This window comes from Patagioenas fasciata, chromosome Z (genome assembly GCF_037038585.1).
Source record: "Patagioenas fasciata isolate bPatFas1 chromosome Z, bPatFas1.hap1, whole genome shotgun sequence".
In the NCBI taxonomy this organism is placed as follows: domain Eukaryota; kingdom Metazoa; phylum Chordata; class Aves; order Columbiformes; family Columbidae; genus Patagioenas; species Patagioenas fasciata.
This window is the reverse complement of record NC_092560.1, coordinates 47,056,047-47,080,956: the sequence shown is the minus strand read 5'-3', so window position 1 is coordinate 47,080,956 and position 24,910 is coordinate 47,056,047. Positions and strand designations below refer to the sequence as shown.

The window sequence follows — 24,910 nt, the reverse complement described above, 5'->3', positions numbered from 1 at the left end:
GGTCAGTAAAACTGACAAAAAGACAAACTCCTTTATATTACTACAGAGAGGAAGGAAAATAGATAACCCCTAAAAATAAAAATGGTATACTAAGAAATCATTTGCATCTTAAACAACAGTAAGATTTTTACAGAATTAGTAGATTTTTGAAATAATTTATCACTTCATGCTTCTGTAAGATCTGTTTTAGAAATATGTGTAAATACATATCCAGTTCAAACTGCAAATCATTAGCCTCACTGGGATGCAGTTCCTGTTGTATATGAGAAAATGCCAGCTTATGAAAAAAACTTAGCAACTCAGGGCAAAAAGAGTTTTCTTTTTAATAGATATATATTAGTAAGCATGACTAGAAACATTTTTAGCCTTCATCCACAAATTTTTAATTTACATATACAGTCTGTAACTGAAGTTAAGTAAGTGAAAAAGAGATAAGACCTTAATTTCTAGAGATACGTCTTTAAATTTCAAATACATTTTTGAGCTAAACTGTTCTTAAGCAAAAGTAGAACAGCAAGAGTACAGAGCCATGGCTTGTTTTAATATAATTATCGCAGCAATTTGCCTTCCACCTTCAGAAAATGCTAACTATCATTAGCCTGATCAAAAACCCTGACAAATTGCTACCATTTCTTCTTTTATATTTTAAGGGGTTCATTTTGAGATTTGAAATTATGGTTTCATGGTATTGAAGAGGACGGAACATATCCAATCCTTCCCTTTAAGAAAAATTCTATAGCACTTATTTTCTCTTAAATCACTGTAATTTGTTCAAGTTACATTGCTGCATATTAAAAAGGATACGCTGTATTTTTTTAAGTTTTATATGTATAATGTAGGAGCTGCCATTGATATGTCTCTATGAATAATGAAGCTTTTAGATTCATAAAATCTGTGAATCCCATTAGAAGGAAACTACAGTTATCCTTGCTAACCCACAACAAAAGAAAAATAGCGTTTATTTCACTTTGCTTTTCAATACAATAATTTTAGAAGACTGAACAATGCCTTTTTTTCCCCCTAGCTAACTAGAATAACAGATCCATTACTTGTGTGATCAAAAGCATCTGCTAAAATATAAAAAAAAAAGGATTCTTTATAGAAATTGAACTTTTTGTACTCCTAGTTTAACTGTTTCTTTACCAAAAGATTTTCATTTTCCAGGCTGATAGTTCAGCAACATACTCATAGCAGTTGGCTGAAGATGGAATCTTCCTGAGTTAGTGAGTCTGTCTCTGTTTTCAAAAAGCAACCACCTGTCATACTGTAACAGAAATATGGGACCTCAGGTACCAATCAATGGTTCAAAATCAGCATGACACCAACAATTAAGGAAAAATGCAATGTGAAGTAGTCAGCGTTTTTATGATTTAAAAAAAAAAAAAGGAAAGAGAAAATTTTTTTAGAAGCATTGTCCCCAGTCATTTTTTCCAACTGGTAAATTTTTGAGAAGGATTACTCTGTTAATTTTAAAGGCTGTCATTTTGACAAGTATTACAATACTGCACTCAAATTATTGTTAATGTAGCAGAATAGGAAGGAAAATATCATTGCTATTAATTCAACAGGCAGAAAGTAATCTGAAAGAATATTTATCACTATATAAAGAAACATTGTCATTTCACTGTGTATGCGTCTTTATCAACTGCAATTTTCATAAGTAAGAACAAAGCAAAACACAGAGTTTCATCATAAATTTGAAATACTCATGATGCTGGTAATATTTTTACCTGGAAATCTTGTATAGGTTCAGTCTAGAAGTTCATCTGATTGAAATGAACAGAATTAGCAAAGCACTCAACCAGAAAAGGCTCCTTCAGAATGGTTTCTGTGATTTAATATAAGAGTAAGCCTTCACAATAAGCAAAGAGAAATGAGAATGAAAATTTCATCGCATATACAATTTTAATATTCAATATTGTGTTGGCAGTAATGATGCAGACAGCAAGCCCTAAAAAGATGTCTCTGCTAGAAAACCGTGTAAACTCACAGAGACCTAAAATGAATTATTTTGTTGGTTTGCAGTAATGCAGTGATTGCAGTGATTGTACAGGGACTGGCAGTTTGAGTCAATAGCATTCACCTGTGTAAACAACTACAAGAATGAATTTCATCCCTCTAGTTCTCTACTTTTCTGTCAAAATTTAAGAAAATAACTGTAAAGGGGCTATACTTCACAAGCAACCTTGCTACATTTTCTGAAATCCTTCCAGAAGTGCTACTGTTAAATATTAGAAGTTTTGTGTGTTCCATTTATTTCACTTTACATGACAGAAAGATTACAGATATTTCTGTTTACCCGCTCCTTCCCCTTTCCAAATAAAAGTGGGAAATTAATTGCCGAGATTTAACACAAATTGTTGAATGTCATGATAATAGTAATACATCAGGCTGTACTTGTAAGTTTCATTATTTGTGAACCCACAAATACAGTGTTTGCATATGTGTGCATGTGTGCTTTTTCTTTTTTTTAATAACAGCATCCATTAAGTCAAAATGCATTCTTTGTTGAAATCATAAGGGACTCTGTTTGGACTACAAGATATTGTGCTAATGTTGGCAGTGCTGTTCTTTCACTAGTTTTCCTAATAAAATTTACTAATATTTCCTAAACAAAGGTTCTGCCCCTAGGCATGAGGGCAGTCACTGAAACTCTGTGGAATATGTCTGCCTTAGCTGATCAAGTGCACTTCACACAAAACGTTTCCAGAAATCTTTAATTTTGTTATGGCTACAGGCAACAGTTATAATTGGGCCACCTGAGAATATAATTTGTTCAACTATTAGCAGAAAAAAAGTCAAAGTGGACTTTTTTTAAGACGCTGACTTAAGGAAGCAAACCACAGCTTGGAGAAGAGAACGTGTATATGAAAATGTGTTTCTTAATAACTCCAAGTATGTATATTTTGGATTCTATTGTTAAAACATCAGAGAAATTGAAACATAAAATGTGTCCAAAATTTGTCACTATGGATACACACAATGAGTCTCAGAAGGAGAGTGTCTGTGATATCAGGACTCTCTAAAATCATCTAGCCGCATGCCTGTTGAAAGAACTAGTGTAGATACTATGCAAAAATTATTTCAGCAGTCCGTCCCCGTATGATGTTAGAAATCAATGAGAAGCACAGGCAAGTTTTCCAAAGAAGTTCTAATAAAGCACATTTGCACTAATCCAGTTTTTGCAAGTCTGAGGTTTTTGCATGTGAGCCTAGGTCTGGGGTCTCTTTTTTTATTTTGTGGCTGCTTGTTGATTTCAGTTATTAAGCTGGAATGGAGATAACCTTTTATTTTCAATTATCAAGGTAATTGGATGTTACCTAAAGCTTTTCCTTATGTAGGAAAACTTTTAGATTAATGATGAATACTTCTTCACTGTGTAGAGAAGCATGAAACTTGCAGTTCAGGTGATGACTCTACTCTTCCTTTTTAGTATTGCTCTAAATGACAGAACACAGACAATCCTGGGACATTTTAGTAGCTTTAGAATGAGAACTGCAGTCTGAGACTGCTTCATACATCTATAGGAGGAGGTTTTGAGATAAGTAGGCAGTCTTAACGATTCTTCTTAGAAGTGTAATACAGGAGTTCTCTCAGTTAAAACCAAAGCTTTTTAAAGCCCCATTAGGTGCCATTTGATGTACTAATCCAAGAGAAGATCTCCTAGACATGATATCAACTAAAGTCAAGTAAACTTAAATTAAGTAGGGAAGTCCTGTTTAGGAAAAGTCCTTAAACCTCAGTTTCTATTCCTTATTTGTGAATCGTAGAATAGTTTGGCTTAGAAGGGACCTTTACAGGTTATCTAGTCCAGCCCCCCGCTGTGATGACTAGGGACATCTTCCACTAGATCAGATTGCTCAGAGCCCTGTCCAGCCTGACCTTGAATATTTCCAGGGATGGGGCATCAACCACCTCAACGAGAAGCCTCTTCCAGTGTTTCATCACCCTTCTCATAAGAAACTGCTTACTTATATCTAGGCTAAATCTCCCTTCTTTTAGTTTAAAACCATTACACCTTAGCCTATCACAACAGGCCCTACTAAAAAGCCTGTCCTCTCTTCTGCCTCTCTTCTCCAGGCTGAACCACCCCAACTCTCTCAGCCTGTCCTCATAGGAGAGGTATTCCAGCCCACTGATCATTTTCATGGCCCTCCTCTGGAACTCTTCCCATAGGCTGTTGTGCTTTGTTATGCAGAGGACTCCAGAGCTGCACACAGTACTCCAGATGGGGTCTCACTAGAGCAATGTAGAGGAGGCAGAATCACCTCCCTCAACCTGCTCACCACGCTCCTTTTGATACAGCACAGGATATGGTTGGCTTTCTGAGCTGCAAGTGCACATTGTTGGCTCATGTCCAACTTTTCATCCACCAGTACTCCCAAGTCCTTCTCAGCAGGGCTGCTCTCGATTCCTTCATCCCCCAGCCTGTACTGGTACTGGGGATTGCCCCAACCTGGATGCAGGACCTTGCACTTGGCCTTGTTGAACTGCATGAGATTCACATGGGCCAACTTCTCGAGCTTGTCCAGGTCCCTCTGGATGGCTTCCCATCCCTCAAGTGTGTCTGTTGCACCACTGAGCTTGGTGTCATCTGCAGACCTGCTGAGGGTGCACTTTATCCCACTGTCTGTGTCATTGATGAAGATATTAAACAGTACTGGTTACAGTATGGACCCCTGAGGGACACCACCTGTTACCTGTGTCCATCCAGACATTTTGCCATTGACCACTGCTCGCTGGGTGTGACCATCCAGCCAGTTCCTCATCTACTGAACATTCCATCCATCAAATCTATCTTTCTCCAATGTAGAGAGAAGGATGTTGTGGGAGACCATGTCAAAGGCTTTACAGAAGTCCAGACAGATAGTGTCTGTAGCCTTTTCTTAGTCCACTGATGTAGTCACTCCATCCTAGAAAGCCACTGTGTTGGTCTGGCAGGACTTGTCCTTGGTGAAGCTGTGCTGCCTGTCTCAAATCACCTCCCTGTTATCCATGTGCCCTAACATTAGCTTCTAGGAAGATCTGTTCCATGATGTTCCCGTAGAGGAGAGGCTGAGAGGTTGGTAGTTCCCGGGATCCTCCTTTCTACCGTTTTTAAAAATAGACGCAAAGTTTCTGTTTTTCTAGTCATCATGGACTTCACCTGACTCCCTTGACTTCTCAAATGTCATGGAGAGTGGCTTGGCAATTACATCAGCCAGTTCTCTCAAGACTCTGTGATGCATCTCATCAGTTCCCATATGTATGTTCAGGTTCCTCAGGTGGTCATGAACCTTATCTTCTCTTACAGTGGGAGGGACTTTGCTTCCCCAGTCCCTGCCTTGAGGTCCATCCACTCAAGAGGTGTGGGAAGACAGATTGAAGACTAAGGCAAAAAAGTTGTTGAGCACCTCTGTCTTCTCCTTGTCTGTTGTTAGCAGTTTGCCAGTTGTGTTGATCAGGGGGAATGAAGCTATCAGTCTCATTAAAAAGAAATGTCTAGTTCAACTGATGGATAGTTTAAAATGTAATCCCTAATTAGTCTTAACGGGATTACGAATACCTGAGTCCCTTGAATTTAGTAAGATCTGTCCTAGGAAAACAATGGAAGTAAAAAGTAAAGAAAAATAGAACCTAGCCCTCTGGAATAATTTGATATATTTAGATTCTTGACTTTAGAATCTAGAAATGGTAAAAAACAGTGCTGAAATTACCACTAGAATTCTGACAAATGGCGTGGCATCTTTAAAAGCAAAACCTAAAAATATTCTAGTGACTATTTATGCTTGCAGTTTGAATTTTCCATGAGAACTCATGGAAGATGTCATGAAAGAAGTTACTCTTGGTGATCTGTGGCAGATATAAGTGGTGTACCAGATCAGAAAATACTGGCAGTCAGACCAGATGAGAAAGTCTAGCATACCAGATCAAAAACCTGAGTTATTATTTTTCTGTGAGTATCTTATTAATTGAAAACTGTCATTTCAGTTTATCCTAAACCTGAAAAATCAGCTCATGAATGTCAGTTACAGACTGGAGGGGTTTTCCAACTTTCTGTTATAGGTAGACCATTTTACCTAAAGGAGAGAAAGCGTTTTGAACACTGATTTCCCATTTTTCTCAATATTTCACTTACATTGTCTCTATACCTAGCAGAGTGAGATTAGAGTCCTCCAAAGGCGCACTCCCAAAACCCTTTTGTGAATGTTCTTCCACTTCACATGGACTAGATGGGTACTCATGTTCATCTTTCCTAGATGAATTCCTATTTATCACATGAGGAAGTATTTTTTTTCTCTAGTGCAGATAATATTTAAATATCACTGCACAACCGCACTATCATCATCGGACGAAATTAAGGAGGTCTCACCCAAGATAACATTTGTCATGAAGTCGAGTATACTCTCCTGGGAAATAAACTATATGTGTTCAGATGTTTCTAAGGAAAAAGCACACAAAATTGTGACTCATAGGTAGCTGCCTCGATTGAGTTAAAATGAGCTGATATCACTTGGTCTTCTCCTTTGTTGGTTTGTATTTATTCTTTGGCCGGGAATAAATTATTATTTCAGCAAGAAAAAATAAGCTTCAAACCAATCTTTGTTGTTATTTTTTTTTTCTGTTTGATGACCAGAATTCACACAAACCTATTACTTTGACTTTAATGATAAGGACTGCACTCTTTCATTTCGTGTTAAAACATAATTGAAGGGCTATTCAAATGCAAATGAATGATTATGTATTAATCTAACTGGTTTATCATCAGAAAGTAGTCTTCCTTTTGAAAACTCAAAAAATGAAGATTAATGAAAGTTCTGTGAAAGAAAAATATAAAATTTTAAAATACGTCCAGATGTGAAAATTTTTAGTTTTCATTCATTGAATAAGACTGTCCAAGCTCAGAAGGGAAAATTGCTCTGTTTGTGGAATGAATTTATTTTGGGAATGACATTCAGTACTTTTGTTTTATCACCAGCCAGACTGCCTCTTAACAAAGAGACAGAAGCTTGTGTTCTAATGGTTAGGCATAAGACTTCTTTTCATCTTAATCCTACCATTATGGTAACTGATGACAAGGATAGTGAGGAAGTTGACTGAGATATTTTTATCTCATTCATTAACAAAGAAAAAAATTTTGATTTCTCTGTTTTCATGGAATCATAGAATCATTTCAGTTGGAAGAGACCCTCAATATCATCAGATCCAACGATAAGCTAACTCTAGCACTAAACCAAGTCCCTAAGTGCCCTTTTAACACCTCCAGGGATGGTGACTCCCCCATTTCCTCAGGCAACCTGTTCCAATGCCTGACAACCCTTTCCATGAAGATTTTTTTCCTACTATTCAATCTAAACCTCTCCTGGCACAACATGAGGCCATTTCCTCCCATCCTATCACTTGCTACTTGGGAGAAGAGACCAACACCCTCCATGCTACCACTTCCTTTCAGGTAGATGTAGAGAGCGATAAGATCTCCCCTCATCCTCCTTTTCGTCCAGGCTAAACAGCCTCAGATCCCTCAGCCACTTCTCATCAGACTCGTGCTCCAGGCCACTCACCAGCTTCATCACCCTCCTCTGCACTCTGTTGTACCTCAATGACTTTCTTATGATGAGGGCCCAAAACTGAACACAGGAGTCAAGGTGGGGCTTCAGCAGTGCCAAATACAGTGGCAAAAACACCTCTTTAGCCCTGCTGGCCACACCATTTCTGACAGAAGCCAGGATGCCGTTGGCTTTTTTGACCACCTGGGCACATAGCTGGCTGTCGATCCACACCCCGAGATCTTTCTCTACCAGGCAGCTTTCCAGCCACTCTTCCCTGAACCTGTAGCGCTGCTTGGGGTTGTTATGACCCAAATGCAGGACCCAGCACTTGGCCTTGTTAAACCTCGTGCAATTGGCCTTGACCTATCAGTCTAGCTCATCCAGATCGCTCTGTATGGCCATCCTACCCTCCAGCAGATCAACACTCCCACCCGATTTGGTGTCATCTGCAAACTTAGTAAGGGTGCACTCGATACCCTCATCCAGATCATTGATAACAAGATTAAACAGAACTGGCCCCAATACTGAGCCCTGGGGAACACCACTCATGACCAGCCGCCAACTGGATTTGACTCCGTTCACCACAACTCTTTGGGCCCAGCCATCCAGCCAGTTCTTTATCTCTCCTCTTGTTGCCAATGTATTTATAGAAACATTTTTGGTCTCCTTTTAGTGCAGTAGCCAGGCTGAGCTCTAGTTAGGCTTCGGTCTTTCTAATTTTCTCCCTGCATAAGTTCACAGCATTCTTGTATTCCTCTTGAGTAACCAGCCCCTCCTTCCAAATAAAATCTCTTTTTATTCCTAAGTTCCAGCCGCAGCTCTCTATTTAGCCAGACCAGCCTTCTTCCCCACCAGTTCGCCTTCTGGGACATGGGGACAGCCTGCTCCTGTGCCTCTAAGATTTCCTTCATGAAGAGAGACCAGCCTTCCTGGACTCCTTTGTTCTTCAGAAATGCCTTCCATGGGACTCTGCCAACCAGCCTTCTGAACAGGTCAAAGTCTGCCCTTTAGAAGTCCAAAGTAACAGTTCTGCTGACCATCCTTCTAACTTCTCCGACGATAGAAAACTCAATCATTTCATTATCCCTATGCCCAAGGTGACCTCCAACCGACATGTTGCCTATGTGTCCTCTCTATTTACAAACAGATCCAGTGGTGTACCTTCCCTAGTAGGCTCACTAACCAGCTGTGTCAGCAAGTTGTCTTCCATGCAGTCCTCCTGGACTGCTTCCTCTCTACTGTGTTGTATTTCCAGCAGACATCTGGTAGGTTGAAGTGCCCTTTAAGAAGAAGGGCAACTTCTCCCAGCTGCCTGCAAAATATTTCATCTGCCTCTTCATCCTGGCTAGGTTGTCTGTAACAGACCTCCACCAGGATGTTGACCTTCCCCTTGATTTTGACCTATAGACACTCAACCCTGTCATCACCCTTATCAACTTCCAGACAATCAAAACAGTGCTAACACACATGGCTACCCCACCTCCTCTCTTTCCTTACCTATCCCTTCTGAAGGGTTCATGGCCATCTAATGCAGCACTCCAGTTATGAGAGTCATGCCACCATGTTTCTGTGATGGGTTCATTTTTCATACCTTTTAGATAGCACAGTTTTAATCCAATACTACAGAAAGTTTAAAAGATTAAAAATTTTACAGTGTTTTATTGTTTGACCTGACATTTTTCATGGCAAAGGAAAAGCTTTCAAAATCTGCTGATAGGGGATTGTTTATGGTTTAACTGACCACATTTCTTTCTCACCCTGGGATCCATTGTCAAATAGGATCCTTTTTCTCCCTCTTTGCTGTTTAATAACACTCAAGTTATGGTCTAGGATCAAACTAATAATATAAATGTCCATTTAACACTCTAGAAAAATGCCGAAAACCTTCCACTATTGAAGTTTTGGTCATAAAATAGCTGATTTTGTTAGTGTCACTTCTGCAATGGTTTTACCTGCCTTCTGCATGCTCATGTCTATTACGTAACTGTTATTTGGCACCCAATACCAAAAGTTTCCTTCTCCTATTTAGTAAAGTAGTGATAGAAATTAGTAATGGTTGCATTAAATATTATTTTATGCAGTAATAATTGTATCAGAAAAAATGTAGGACAGATGACTAGTGCTGGATGGTTTACCATAGATTTCTTCATAGGTTTTAAGACTACAAGATACCATTGTAACATCATGAGCTATGCTATTTCATTTAAGTGATGCTTGTAGTAAACATGTTAGCTACATCTGGCTAGACAGTACCTTCTCTAAATGTGTTCAGTCTTGAGTCAAAGACACGGAGATCATGTCCACCAGGATATGGAGATCATTACCTATTTTCTTGTGTTTCAACATCATCTTTGTAAAATATTTGCATTATTATTATTTGTTTCCTGTAACATAAAATCAGCTTTTGATGCTGTCTCTAAAGCCATAATATGCATGCTATTCTAACAAATAAAGCCAACTATGATGCGTCAAAAATCATAACCTCTATCTACTAGTAATATTTGCAGATATCTAGTAGATAGAAATATCTCTTATTTACTTTCCCATTAAGAGCAGAATGAGCAGCTGTCTGCAGTAAGCATCTTTGTTTTGGCTGAGCTGACCATTAAGAGAGAAGTTTCTAGTTGTATGCTACATAACTCTCTGCACCACAAATTTAAAGAAAAGAGGCTTTTCACTACTTTTGAATAGGCAAAAAGTAGCAAATACAGCTACTTTAGAGAATTCTTCCCTTCCAAGAAATATTTCTATGAAGTGTTGCTGACAGTTTGAAAGTATGTATTCAGCTATAAGTAGCATGTATTTTTGAGAACTTGTGCTATCTCTGATTTCATTTTGATTTATTAAAAGTCGCTTCTTGATTTTCAGCACTGGAAGATGTTATTGTAACGTAGTCATTTGCCAAAAGAGTACAGTTTGTGCTATGAAGGGACGTTAAACCAGTTTTCTATCCAAGTCAGTCTCAGCTAGATGAAACTTGCAGTGAATATTGAGTGTTTCTATTATCAAAGTAGAAGAACTGGATATTAAAACTTTCATTTTTCCTTGTCATTGGGTGCAATCGCTGCTCAGAAGGATGCGCTCCTTGTTATCTTTTAAGAACAAAAATATTAGGCACTCTGGTCACTGTGCTTTAAAATATTATTCCCAAGATGGATCTTTATAATGGTAGTAAACACTTTAGTCTAGTTTTTTACTTTTGGCCTTGAATGTGGAACACCATGGGGAAAAAAGCAAACTATGGTATTTATTGTACATCCTACTGATCTAGGTGGTTCAGTATTTAAATGTAATATTGATGCATTTTAAAACATCCAAGTGTTCCACAAAGATTTCAAAGAGAGCTACCTATAAGTTATGATTCTTAGGTTAATCTTTTATTTATCTAAAGGCCAAAGAAAACTGTCTGCTTCTGTGATACGAACTGCAATCACCTTAAAAATAATTGACAAATTAATCCCCTCACAGCACTGCAATTGTAAAGGTGTTAGGTTTAGCTAGGTTTGTCTGATTGCCTTGTCTAATCAAGAAAAAAGGTGCTACCCCTGATGTCTAAGATTTAGCAGAAGCATCCCAAACCTGACAGGCTTGTACGTTTTAATTATTGAACTCACCATTTCTGCCCACAAAACCCTTTGTGCAGTGTTAGCCTCACACCAAAAGGCTAAAATAAAAACTTCTACCAGTAGTGTAGGTGAAGACATGTAGGACTTTTAGCCTTTGGAAAAGTTGACCCATAGTGGGAATTCATAAATTGGTAAATTGATCTACCTGCAGTATAGAATCATTTGCATTCTTTTACCCATGTTTAGTCGTGTTATCTCTTATTTTTCATTGCAACCACATTGATAGCTACCATACAGTGCAACTTCATTTCAGTAAGATTAATAATGGAGTTACTACTTAGTATGCATGTAAGTATCGTAACTATGCCATAAATTAATTAATAGATGTAATCAATTTTCATTTTCCAAAGCCAAGAAAATCTTATATTTCAAACTTATGTCTGCTTGAGCAAGTTTGAATAAATATGCATGTATTTCAAGACAGAAATCTGTACTATGGGCAGCACTTTGTTAAACAGGATGGCTTTTCTTTGAATAATTATTAATAGGTTTGTGGCTCTGTGAGTGGCCAGCGTAGTCAAGCATGGAATGGAAATAGTTTAATAGATTGTTAAACATTGCTGCAGTTTTCTAAACAAAGCTGTTTTCAGATGGAGACTGTTTGGCCTTCTGCTTTCAATCACAAATAATCAAAGAATATTTACTGGAATGTTATATAAAACTTCTCCCTTTACAATAAAATCAAGGTACATCAATATACATTCCGTATATTTGTTTTGTGATAAATGTACCCAAACTTACAGTGTCAGTGAAGAGCCCAATCCTGCAAGTCCTCCCAGGAGTCCAAAGTTACACCATTCATTTAGCTTCCATAATGCTGCCCTTTTTATTCACTCTTTGAACATCACAGATTCTTTGCTTTGATTGCAGGTGAATGAAGCCACAGTGGAGCAGCTAGTGCAGCAGTATCCACATATAACCTTCAGTACTGTACTACAGGATTGCAAGAGGACACTGGAACGGGCTTATCAAATGGGCTGGACACCCAACACGTCTACTGCCTCTTAACCTCCCATACCAACATGACAGTTCCATTCTGCTGCATTCAGTAGATATAATGGGGATTGCAGAGGGTTCACAACCTTTCATATGATGCAATATAATTGTGAGTTTACAGAGGTTACGGTAAAATGACGAAAGCTGTACACTGACTTTAGTACAACTGAGTACTAATATGGAAACAAGTCTGGTTCAACTACAGAGGCCTGTGTTGAAACTGGGACCTAAACTTCATCCTTACTATTTACTAAAGCTATGCGAAGAGCTTTAAAATGCACAGTAATAAGGAAATCTACAAATAATTGTGATTTTCTTAGAAACACTTTGAACAGAAGTCTTAGTAAATGATGATAATGACAGAATGGATATCTAATGGACAATCTTCTTTCTGTCACTCAACGTAATTGATACCTTGTTGGTTGTTTTTTTTAAGTGCTATAGAGATTTCCAAATCTCCACATTTCTGTTTTTAAAATAAGGGAGTTAACAGTGCTTAACTTAACACTGATAACCAGCTCCCACTTCATAAAGTCAAGCAGTAATTGAATACACCAACTACCAGAAATAAGTTAACAGTCAATGTTTTAATATCTGATTGAAAAAATTACTTTTTTTTTAAATGAACTTTCTCCTCTGACTACACTCTTATGTTGCTGAATTGGGAAATTCAGATGAGTGAATATAAGCCAATAGTAGGATTCCTCTTATTCCTTGTGCGGTTATTGTTTTGCAACAGATCTTACAATGCAAAGAGCGCTTACCTTAAGGAGGCCGTCTAAACATGAGTCCCATCGCGGGTATCATTTTGTAGGGTCAGATGCTTCATAAAACAGTGTATGCAAGAAAATACCAAGACTAAATACATAAAACTATTCATTTTCTTTGTGTTGCATTGCATTATAAAGAGTTAAATTTGACATGGGGATAGTGAAAATAGAGACATTATAGCTTCAATTTGAAGTTGCATTAACCTTTAGAATATTACCATTTGGTTAAGAATGTTTTCAGGTGTGTAACACTGGATATTTGTTTTTCAAAGGTTACAGCATTTTAATCTGAAGTATGAAATGCTTAAGCTTCAGCTGAAGAGTTGCCATTATTGTCAAAATGTTTTGCTAATCCAGAAGTTCTAATGCAGCATAACCTAGAGGCTTGTTTAGTGTGGCTGTATAACTCTCTGTAAAACCGTCTGTTGATTTCCATATCATAATTTTTTACAACAGAAACATCAGCTCACAGTAATTCCAGTGAGGTTCTCAAATGTTTTCTTATTAGACTTTTTAAAATGGGGATGAAATAGCTTCTCTGGAAAAAAATATATGGTAAAGTTTTTGCTTTAAATAAGTGGTAAAACACGTGAGCATGTGTAATGCTAGGCTTTTTATTCACTCCAAAATGGCAACAATATTTTTAGAATAAAGCCAATGGATTATATTGCTGATATAGTACAGAATTTTCGTCATTTTTCATTTGATGTCTTTTTATGACTGCATTAAAACTATTCACACAATTTGTAAGTTTCTATTTTTTCGTGAAAACTTTGATCCTGCAATGGGTTTTAATAAAAGAAAAAAGAAAGATGTCGTGTCTTCTGTTTATCTGTGCTGCTACCTGTACTTAGAATATGCTAACAGAAAGACTGAAATATCCATCCTTGAATATGCAGAACTCATCTGGGGATTGTCCTGAGCAAATTGATCCAAGCTGGCCCGTTGTGAATGACAGAGTTCACCTAGATGACCTCCAGAGATCTTTCTCGATCTAAAATACTCTATAATTCTAAGGAGTTTCACATATTACAGATCTAGTTGATCATCTCTTTTCACTTCTGCCATTAAGTCACTTCCAGTAACTTTGCTTCACTTCCACTTTTGCATTTTACTGAATATTCATCTCTCTCTTATTTTTATGAACATATTAATCATTATAGATCTCAGTGTAGCTAATTAATTTCCATGAAAGTTAGCATTTACATAATTTGGAAGTTTATGTGGTGAAGGAATTCTAGATCAAAATACGTTCTTCTAACCACAGTGTTGCCACAGATAGCTCTTTAATTTCTTTCTAATAAATCAATGTTTCCTAAGTAGTGTTATAGGACTAAATAGCAATGTTACACAGTCTTTAATTTTTGAAATGTCATGTACGAGAAATACCATTTAGGGGAAAAAGAAAAGCTATTGCTTCTTGTAAAAAGAAAAATTACACCTGTTTGCTTTTACTCAAAACTTACAGTGGATTCAGAAACACACAAAGAGCTTGTGCTGGATTTCCCAGGTTCTAACAGGCCTACTTCACAGTGTCTTTGTTCCTTCGTGATCTTTCTGGGAACCTGCTGTTAAGGTAAGTGACCTGTGGGTCAGTGTTTGCCTTATCAGAGACATTTCTAGGCCAGAGGAGCTGGGCTTGTTTAACCTGCAGAAGAGGACGTTAAGGCCAGCTCTAAGTGCTTTCTTAACTAAGCATTAGGTGGTTGTAGAAAAAAGACAGATAATCTGTATTTTCAGTCATTCACTCTTAAAATCCATTTATAATTTTGTTTTAATGCCTCTCAAATAGTTCACTTGATGGTCACTCTGTATACCATTAAAATAAAATAAGGCAATGTTACTTTTTTCATCCTGTAGTTGTTTTCCTCCCAGCCTTCCCCATGAGTGACCTGCTATATTGGCAGTATAGGTAACTGAGGCTTTATTTGAACTTCGGTGAATTTAGAAGCAGAGTTACCAAATTGCATTTTCGAACCAGAGACACCCTGGGAGACGCTCCGGGCATCTCCAGCATGCAATCTCCCATTGATTTGCACCACTTAAAAAACAAATAATGCTTTTTGAGAGTAGTTATATTTTGCCAATCTAAACAAGGTGAGTACTTGGTGAATTTTTGTGACTTCTTGTTTCTGCTGTTTGGGTTTGAGTGGGTTTTTCTGAGAAACTGTAGAAAATATATTCATTGACTGAAGATTTTTCTTCTCTCTTCTCAGTCTGCCTTTTTTATGCTTCTAATTTTTTTTTCTTTTCTCCTGTGGGTATCAGGTAGGGAAATGCAGAATAAGCATATTATGGCTGTCTTCAATAAAAATGTTGAGTTCATGAATTCATGTGGCAGTTCCCCTATAGGATAGTGTTATATCAGATTATAATAAATGTAGACATTTTCAAATGTGTACTTCTTTTTTTTCTTCAATGTCACCTGTTTCAGTCTGCTGACCCTTAAAACTACAACTGAGTCATCTGATGAGGAACAGTAGCATTAGCTCTTAGATTACCTATTGATAATGTGATTTCTTTGTACAAAACTATATCTGAAATAATTTTTGTCAGTATTATACTTGATGTTGAGACTACAGATTATGATACAAGTTGTTTAAAATAGGGTTTTGAAAATTTTTTCAATAAGGTGAAAGGTTCAATTATTAATTTCCTCCCTTTTTTAGTTTGTGTAGACACATTGATCACTAGACATTTGGTTTTGATTGAGAAATATGTGAAAATTCTTCATTTAATTCATTTTCAGATTGGAGGAGAAGAATTGGAAAGAGCTCATGTTTGCCCAAATACTGAATCAGATTTGCAAGCTAAAAAAACTGAGGCTACTTTCAGGTTAGGAACAGCTGTATTAGTTGAATTGTTTGTTTTCCCAGTTTTGCTTGATACATTATAAACAGCTCCACTCGTTACATTGCCTGCAGTTCTGCTGAGGAAAAGAAATAGGCATCTAACTGCAAAAATCTATCAAAATTAAGCTAAAGGCTTACTGGTAAATTTTTAAGCTCCCAAATCCTTTTAATCTCTTACACTTCAGCTGTTCTTGAGCTACTATATCATCTTTTCTCTGCTTCTAGTCAGTCTCACCCTGGCAAGTAGCATTGAGCTGACAAGTGGGTGTATGCAGAGCGAAACATTGAGCTTTCCAGACAGCTGCTTATTGATCAGACAACTGCACACAAATCCTTTACCTTTTTTTTTTCTTTTTTTGAGAGAAATGCAGAAAATATGGACATGAAGTCCAAAGCAAATAAGATATTCTAATTCCATGTTATAGAATAAAGATTTCTGAATTAGATCATTCTTTTTAGATATATATATATAATATGTTTTATATCTCATGCTTGCAAGACTGAATTAAGCAAGAATGAAATAAAATACTGTTTCATAACTACAGGTCAGGATGATTAGATAATGAGAAGAATTTCTGAAATTTCATTTCTGAGGTTTTTTATTCTAAAGCCAAGAAATTTTGGCCAAACTGACTGCCCCCACTAAGTATGCTCAACAAAACACAAGTATCAATAACGTCAGTGTAAGCAACTTACACATATGTCAAATATCCACACTTCAAACAATTAAACGATTCATTTACTACCGTGTTTCTGTGACATTCTTTGCTTATACTCTTTCAGTTATTTAAAAACATAATATCCTATTATTGAGCACTTCTGCTTTACTTGATCTGCTGCTGCAATGCTGCAGGTCAAAAAGGGGACAAAGTGACTACAGGAACAGAGCTGTCTCATGGATGAGATGTTACACAGCAGTTAAATCAGAGAAACCTAACATTTCATATTACAGCATGAAATATCCTAACTTCTCATACAAATGAAATGGGCTGCTTCTGCCTTCAGTAGAGAAAGAAGAATAGAAAATGGGGACAGTATTAAAGTTAATTAAGATAATTCATTGCCTGTTCATTAAACAGTGTTTATACCAAGGGTGTCTGTCCTGTTTTTAGAAAACAGCTCATTATGTTATGGCTTCTTTATATTTCCAAGTCTTGCTTTACACAAAATGGCAATAAATGATTTGAGATTCCTTACCCTCCCTATGCTTGGCTCCTTACATGTATTGTCCACAGATGCAATCACTGTAGATGATCTGAGTTGCTAAAGAACGGTCATATAACTCAGCTGTTCCTCTAGACCTTTGTCTGCATTGGGCTCACATTAACACAGATAGGTAGGTTAAGTCCCACCACTACAGCTGTGGTTGCTTGACTGGAGACACTTTCACAAACTGGAATTAAGGTAGCACTGAAATGAAGGTCTGTTTAACAGCTGCATCTCCACAGTTGTTAAAAAGAAACTCAGGCCAAAAATGTTTGAATTAGGTTTTTGAGTTGTGGTTTGTGTGGTTTTTTGTTTTGATTTTTTTTTTTTAATTTTGTAAAGGCTCTTAGGATTACGTAAGGCAAATCCAAGTCTTCCAGCTTTACATATAAAGTTTTAGTAATGGGATTACATTTCAAGTTTATTTCCAGGGAAAAGTCAACTATAAAAGCAAGCTGAACTGTTTATACTTCCACATTCAAGGAGGTCTCTCTATATGTAGCTTATGAAAAGCATTTGTACATAAATAAGGCTTCGGAGTCTTAAAATAAAAAAATTTGCAACCAAGATTATTGGATATTTCTGACTGCTACGAACTTATAAAGGCTTCTGGACTCAAAATTTTGTAATCTTGTGCTTTCATCATGTACTCTATGGCAAAGTGCTACAGCCTTTGGTGTTGTCAAAATAACCAATTATTAGAGAAAGCTGTGAAGAATTTTTTAGCAACAGTAACTTCCAGTGAGCACAGTTAACTTGTCCCAGGTGCCTTGCTCTGGATTTTCCTTGAATCAAGATCAACATCTCAGTCCTTACCTTTGATGGACTAAAAGATTGTCTTCATGCTATTGTTTCAGTCTACGGTCACCTCTGGACCACAATAAAGCATGTTGTGTGAGGTATGGTCTCTGAACCAACATTAACTAAAAAATTCTCTGCTCTAAGGGATGGGTAATATTTTTTTTCTCTAAAGTAGGCAGCAATGTAATGCTTATCATCTACAAAACAAAATGCTTCATGTCCTCTCTTCCTTGGAGACAGCTGAGAAACAAATGTAGCCAATGTTATTCACCTTGCTATTGATACTTTGAAAGATGTTCAAGTACTGAGGTGAATGAGCAAGCTAGAAAATAGAAAAAAAAAATCTTTTATTGAAGAGTAACTTGCTACAGAGGAACATTTCTGATTAGGGAGCAAATCCACCTGGAAAGCTTTAATGGCAACCAAAAAGGTTGCAGCTAAAAATTACTTTCTAGTGATTCTGCAGAAGTGTGAAGAGAATTCCAAAGTCCAAATGCTTTCATGATCTTCTCACCGAATACAAGGGAAAGGTTTGTTTATTACATTTTCAAATTTTACTCTTTTTCATTAAAAAGAGGGGCCCAGCAACAAATAAATATTAATACAGTATCTTTGAAGGAACAGAAGGCGTGACAGCCTAGGGAAACTGCAGAGCATTCAGACCAATGTAGTTTAGAATGGTGATAGGGCTGAACAGGAATATAAAGCAGATCTGAAAATCAGGAGATCCAGCTTCAGTCTGGTGGTGGCTCTTGGCTAGGCACGGTGTATTTTTCAGCATGTGACATTAGTTTTGTGGCTACGCTTCTCCTGGTAACGAGTGGTGCCAGGAGCACTACTGGGCTGTCAGTTCACTCCAGCAGTCACCAGCACACTCTCGACCCATGACTACTGACTCTCCTAAATGAGTTCGGTGTTAGTGGTGCCCAGTAGCTATCTACTTAGGCTCTCTGAATGCAGCCACTGCTTCCTGAGGGCAGAAAAGTTTAATAGCACAGGTATGCACTGTCCTGTACTCATCAGCCTGAGCACATGAAGTTTTCCTGGGCAAGACTGATTTACTCATACAGAGATAACCTTCATGGCTCATCTGTTATTTGCAGATCACAGTTATCTATCAACAGCTGCTCCTCTGTGTCATCAGTCCCAAAGCACAACCGTGGTCCTATCCAGCACCATGCCCCAGAGCATCAGCATGCCACCACAGTGGGTCTCACCCCACTGCAGGGCAGCAACTCTTTTCCAGACGTGTGGAGGAGAAGATGCCAGGGAGAGGCCCTCAGCAGGGAGGTGCTGTGGCCCTGCCACACCCCTGGCACACGGGTAACCACAGGCCGCTGCCCATCCTGCCTCTCACCCCCACTGCCAGTCAGTCAAACAAGGATAACTGCGGAATGGGATGAAGGCAGCGTCGGTACTGAGGCAGGCTGGCACAAAGAGTACTGTGACGAGGAGGTGGCATCACTATGAGGGCTCCTGGATTCTTGTGCAGGAAGAAACTGCTGGTAAACTGAAGCCTGTAACTTTATCCCCACAGGCTGTTCATGTGTTGAGCTTTCCTGCTCTAGAGCAGAAGTTATCACCAATGCCCTTTACAGTCTGAATGAATCAATACTTTTTAGCAAAATTTTCTGAAAACAGAGCTTAAATTAAGGAATGTTTCTGTACTTAGCACTTCTTGCAACAGTGCAAGTATTGAAGTCTTTTGCTAGTATAAAGAACAAATGACCTGATAGCCTTTCTGTTTGAATGTATGCCATTTCCTTTATGTTCTCTTTTGTGTGTCTTCAGAAATAGTTAACAGTAGGAAGACTATTCATATTGCATTAGCCAGAGACAGAAGAAAAATGCATTTATGGATCAGTGTAATCCAGTCCTTGGTTTATGCTTGTGAACTCCTTTAGGGACTGTCACAAATTCCCAGCTGTCTGTGAGTCCTACATTTTACTATTGCACCTCTGAGCTATCTGCAAGGCAAGTAAAATAATATATATCCGGGCAGCTCCCTGTGACTTTGTACCTGCAGGGGCTTGAGAACTATGCCAGCAAGCATGTGCAGGATATTAAGATTAAGAAATTTCCCTGAAAATAGAATTAGCATCTGAAAAAGAAAGATCTTGGGCAAATCTTCTGTGGGTGGAAGCCTCTTTAGCAGAGGTAGAGTGGAGGAAATGCAGGCAGATGTTAAATACTGAAATTATTACTAGCCCTTAAAAACTTATTTTTCTGACCTTTGTATGTTTCTGTGAGTACCCATCATTCTAAAAATTAAGTTCTGTTGATATTATTGAAAACTGTAGAGAAATATGACATCTGAATCCATTAAAAACAAACAAACAAAAAAGCTTTCTTCAATATTCTATAGTGCAATATACCAGGACATAAGGATAAGATTTGGTACTTGGCAGAAACAAAGATGCCTTCAGCAGAATCTTTGCCAACATGACAGAATAATTTTGAGAAGTGGCAAAGGAAACATTAAAAGGAGAGAGATTCTCCATATTTAAGATCCCATCTGTTCATCTGGTTTTTGCTAGTCTGGGAAGTTGCCCGTTATACCTGGGGGAGGAGAAAGGTGTATTTCCATACTGTGAACATGTGGGATTAAGATAAATAAAAACAAATCAGAACGAAACAAACAATAAAATAAAATAAAATCCACCAAGCTTGGCAGCTAATGACCATAATGGTAATGCTTTGCATCATTGGAGTGTGAAAAACAAGAATCACAGACTACTACTGTTTTTTGTGTAAAGGGCAAGAATTTCAAAAGCCTCTTTGTGATTTAGGTGACTAAGTCCTTAAGGCATTTTTGGAAATTTAACAGAAGATGCCCATAGAAATTTCTTTTGCTCTTTCTATTTGTAAGTCAAGCCTGCGTCAATATAAGCAAAAATAAGGACTTTATGACTGCATATCCATCTGCCCTTCCCTCCCTTTGTTTGATGATATCTATTAAAGGAATTATTCTTTTCCCCTGCCGGAAAGTACAAGTATTTTTACTAAAACAAATAAGAAACAAGTAATATGTAGATTTTGCTTCCTGTGAGGAAGTCTGCAAAAGAATCAGCCTAACTTGCTGTCAACTACATTGCAAAGACTGTTTTTTAATTTATTGACTTTCCTAGAGTCACCCCAATTTATTTTTTTCAACCACCATCTTCATTGTTTAAGGCTTAGTTAAACCCACTTCTAAAGCTATTGTTACTACATTAACATTTTTGTATCAGTCATAGCATGAAGAACACTTCATTTTCATTACATTGATCTACGTACTTATATATGTGTTAACGAGATTTATTATCTTACACCTTGTTCTTGATGCTTTGCTAAGAAAATACTGTGCTAAGTACTCAGTGCACAGCATTAGCATTTTTACTAGAATTAGTATTAGTGCTAATACTCAGTTACACTGAATCTTCTTTTTAGGTGAAGTCACAAACCATTAAGATACACCAAAATCATCCACAAAAGAGCAGAGCTGCTACGCTTCTAATTTTGAGCAAACTTGGATCTTAGACTTTTGAATAAAAAAGACATTAGACGCATAAGATATATTTTTAAATTGTTTTGTCTGTTGTAGTTTCCAAGTAAGTAATATACAGGAGCTAGCAGCTGGACTCAGTAGCCAGTAATGTGCCACCTCTGTACTAGGATAAATGGATCAGGCTTGAAGGAATGGCTGAGGGCTAACCATTTGGCAATATCGAGAATCTGGGCCTCTTTAACCCCAGTTACAGTCTTAATACTAGTGCTACCTTAAAATTTACCTCCTAACTCCCCTAGGTTGGAATTTGTTCCTCTAAGTATATATAGCCTGAGGTAAGGACCTACAGAGTGCCAAAGAACATTAAAAATCCACAAACATAAGGGTATCTACTATTCAGTCTAACTTGAGTTCTGTCAATTTCTGCAGACTGAGGAGGCTGAAGTTTCTGAAGCCTGTGAAAAAGCTACCGGAGACAATTAATAACATTTTCTCGTTGAGAAGTACAGCTTTTTTAAAGTGCCTGGTGCTGGAAAGAGCAACAAGGTCTTCCTCAGGTCAATTGAGAAGTGAAAAGAGAGTTAATACTACTTCTTGACAAGTTTCCAATGAGACTTAACAGTGGCTTATACAACAGAAAACATTCAGAAACAATTTTCACTCTGAAAATAAAGCTGGCTCTGCTAGCATTGCAAGACGCAGTAATTCAGCAGGTATGTAATGTGAATTACAGCTAATCTTTACCTTAAATCTTCAGACCAAGGACATACTGTTAATCGGAAGAGAATATTTTAAAGTGATGTGTATTTAAAGAGTTGATTGTATTTTGTTCTATCAAGAGCTGTTGACGGTACGATATTAATGCTTCTAACAAAACTAACAAAAAAACTTCTGAATGTGTTGCTTGTTTGTATTTTAAGTGGTTACAGAAGTAAGTCTTCTTACTTCAAGTTGTTCTAACAAGCACAGTAGAAAATCACTTAATCCCTTCTGAATGAAAAAAAACCCAGCTGTTTTCTTCTGCCCTCTTCCTAGACACAATCTTTTATAAAATGTTCATAGTCCATAGAGGTTTTTTTCGAAGAAATATCACTCTGTCATATTGGTATTCCATTCTTCATTTATCAGTATTTTAAAATTAATTTTTATTTCTCATCTTTGATCTTTTCGGTGGAAAAAAAAAAAAAAAAACTATAACACAGACAAACAGAAAATAATCTAGTGTAAAGCCTAATCCCGCTGAAATCAACAAGACCATGAATTCATCAGCAAGATCCATCACATGACCCACACCTGCTCCAAATCAATAGCAAACAAACCACTGTGGCTACTGGGACATTCTCTCTGAGTTTGCTGATTAACAGAAAGCCATGTTACTGCTGGTACTCATGCATTTACTGATAATGGACCTCTTAAATAATATTGCTGGGCACTTGAACTGTAACACCTATTAATCTAAATGAGTCTGGTCACTTGAGCACTGCTAGGCCACTGCTAGGCCACATTCCTGCCACTCTTTCTTCTTACTTTCAGACTCACTTCAAACTTCAGATATAACAGATTTGTGGTGAAAAAATGAATTTTTTGTTTCAAAGCTACATTTAATAAAGTAATGTAAAAGCAAAAGCTGAAGTTTTCTTCTCCAGCCATATGGAGTTGAGTATCTCTCTGTTAAATCCTGCTGTACCTATCTTCAAAGTTAAATTTGTTTTATCCGCTGGATTCTTTGGCATCTTCCCTTCCCATTCCATTCCTTCTCCACCTCCTCTAGCAGAGAAAAAAAAAAAAAAAAAAAAGTAGGTAGAAGGTAGAAATGTTTAGGGTGAACTCAATACAGCAGAATTTCTTCCCTTTCAAACCCTACTCTATTCTGCTTTGTGGCCTGTGACTGTTAAAATGGACACAGTTACATGTTTCTAGTGGAATAAAAATGGTGTGCTCCTTTTTAGTACCATTTCTTCAACCCCCCAAAACAGAAAAACAATAGGTCTTTGCCTCAGAGAAATTATAGTGAAGACTAATTTGGTCACATGTAATGAGACGAGCATTTTTCTCTTTTTAACTGCACAAACGTTATTTTCTTTCCAATTAAAATTTTAAACTTATGTTTCTATAGCATTTCTTTTGATAAGCAAGTGGGCTTTTTTAATAATTTACCCATATCACTGCAAAGGGGGAGGAAGGATTGGAAGTTTAAAACATGAAGGAGAAAAGTTAATTTAAAATGATGTTTGGTAAAAAGTCCCCTTTGAGCTCCTGTTGTGTAATTGAACAGATTAAGAGAACTGACAGTAACTTCACGGTATGCCTAAGTGGAGGTCTCTACGGGTCAACTCTCGGATCTTGTGCCGACACGTTAAACAAGTTTGTCAATTTTCCATCAGATTGATTTTTCTCACAGGTCTGGAAGCCTCGTCTCATTTCATCTTGTTTCCACAGGGGTTCTTAACATTGCAAACTGCCATTTACTTTTGTCTCAAAGTGTGAGGAATGATTTTTATCTCCGAGTGGCAATCACGGCAGGCAGCTCCAGCTCTGCTTATAATGTCACACATTGTCCTCCCTCACCAACTGGGGTTTCTTTTGTGTTTTTCCCCTCTTTGGGAATGATGTGGATTTTTAGAATACATACAAAATAATTATTAACAGAATGTACTTAGGGCAGATGTCTGTAGTCTCTGAAGCGAACAAAAAAAGCAACAGAAACCGTGGGGCTTTTTCTTTGCAGTTTTCAGCATAATGAGGGGTCAGCTTGAGAAAATATGATGTCTCTGGGAAGGTCACGGAGAAGAGTATTAACCTCTCTTTACATTTCCATGTCTATTATCCCCTCCTGTTAATGTCAAGGGAAGTTATGTGCACAAAATAAAGAGAGAGTATGCTTCTGAATAGATGAATGCTGCTGAAGATTATAATGTTATATATTTGGATTAATTGCACTAATGACAAGAATTTACTCTTATGCTACACCAAGTTAAATGAGTGTAAAATTTGTCTGCAAGCCTGTAGGACATGATGATATTCTCATATGGTTATAAAACTATGCAGACCCCCTGACTCAAATTAAGGTACTCTGAACTTAACCACTTGATTGACCTAATGACCTCTTGTTGGAAAAAGACTGCCATTTATATCAGTGGTATGAGGGTAAAATCATTGGAGACCCTCAAACACCGTGTTTTCTCTGCCTGCAGCTCTGGTAGTCTTCTCCACTTACGAAAACTGGCTGTAGTCAATTATTAGAGCCATAATCAAAGCGTTTTGTAATAATTTCTCAAAAGCATCAGTATATCTGTCAGACACAGAACAATGAACCTGATTCCTGTTTTCCTTGATGCTAGTTGCATAGTTCTATGAATAATATAGAGATAGTCATCATCCCTTCTTTTGGAGACTTGTATAATGTCAGTTTTAATACAAATGTGAATAAGGCCCATTATTTTATTCTCTGAAATATGATATACTTGACCTAATTAAGTCATCAGAGACAATGTGAAAAGTTACCAAATCATGTGGTTATAAACAATTCATCACTATTTTAAAATATTTGCCACAATTTCAGAAATCTATGTTAAAAATATGAAAAACAAACCAAAACAAACTTGTAGTGATGATTTTTGCCATCAGCATGATTAGAAAGCAA

The 24,910-nt window shown here is 37.3% G+C and overlaps 1 protein-coding gene across 4 annotated transcripts in view; it reads left to right on the top strand.

Moving 5' to 3' along the window:
• Positions 1-24,910, top strand: part of FBXL17 (F-box and leucine rich repeat protein 17) — a 380,831-nt gene that overhangs the window by 285,769 nt on the left and 70,152 nt on the right. For 2 of the 4 annotated variants that reach the window (XM_065861735.2, XM_065861734.2), the window contains one exon: positions 12,026-13,732. The exons of 1 other annotated variant lie outside the window; for it this stretch is intronic. In XM_065861735.2, coding sequence (XP_065717807.1) covers positions 12,026-12,163 — 138 coding nt within the window. In that variant the 3' untranslated portion in view covers positions 12,164-13,732. Of the gene's footprint in view, positions 1-12,025; positions 13,733-24,910 lie in introns of those variants that run through there. One more of the 4 variants, XM_071801718.1, reaches the window with a different exon arrangement.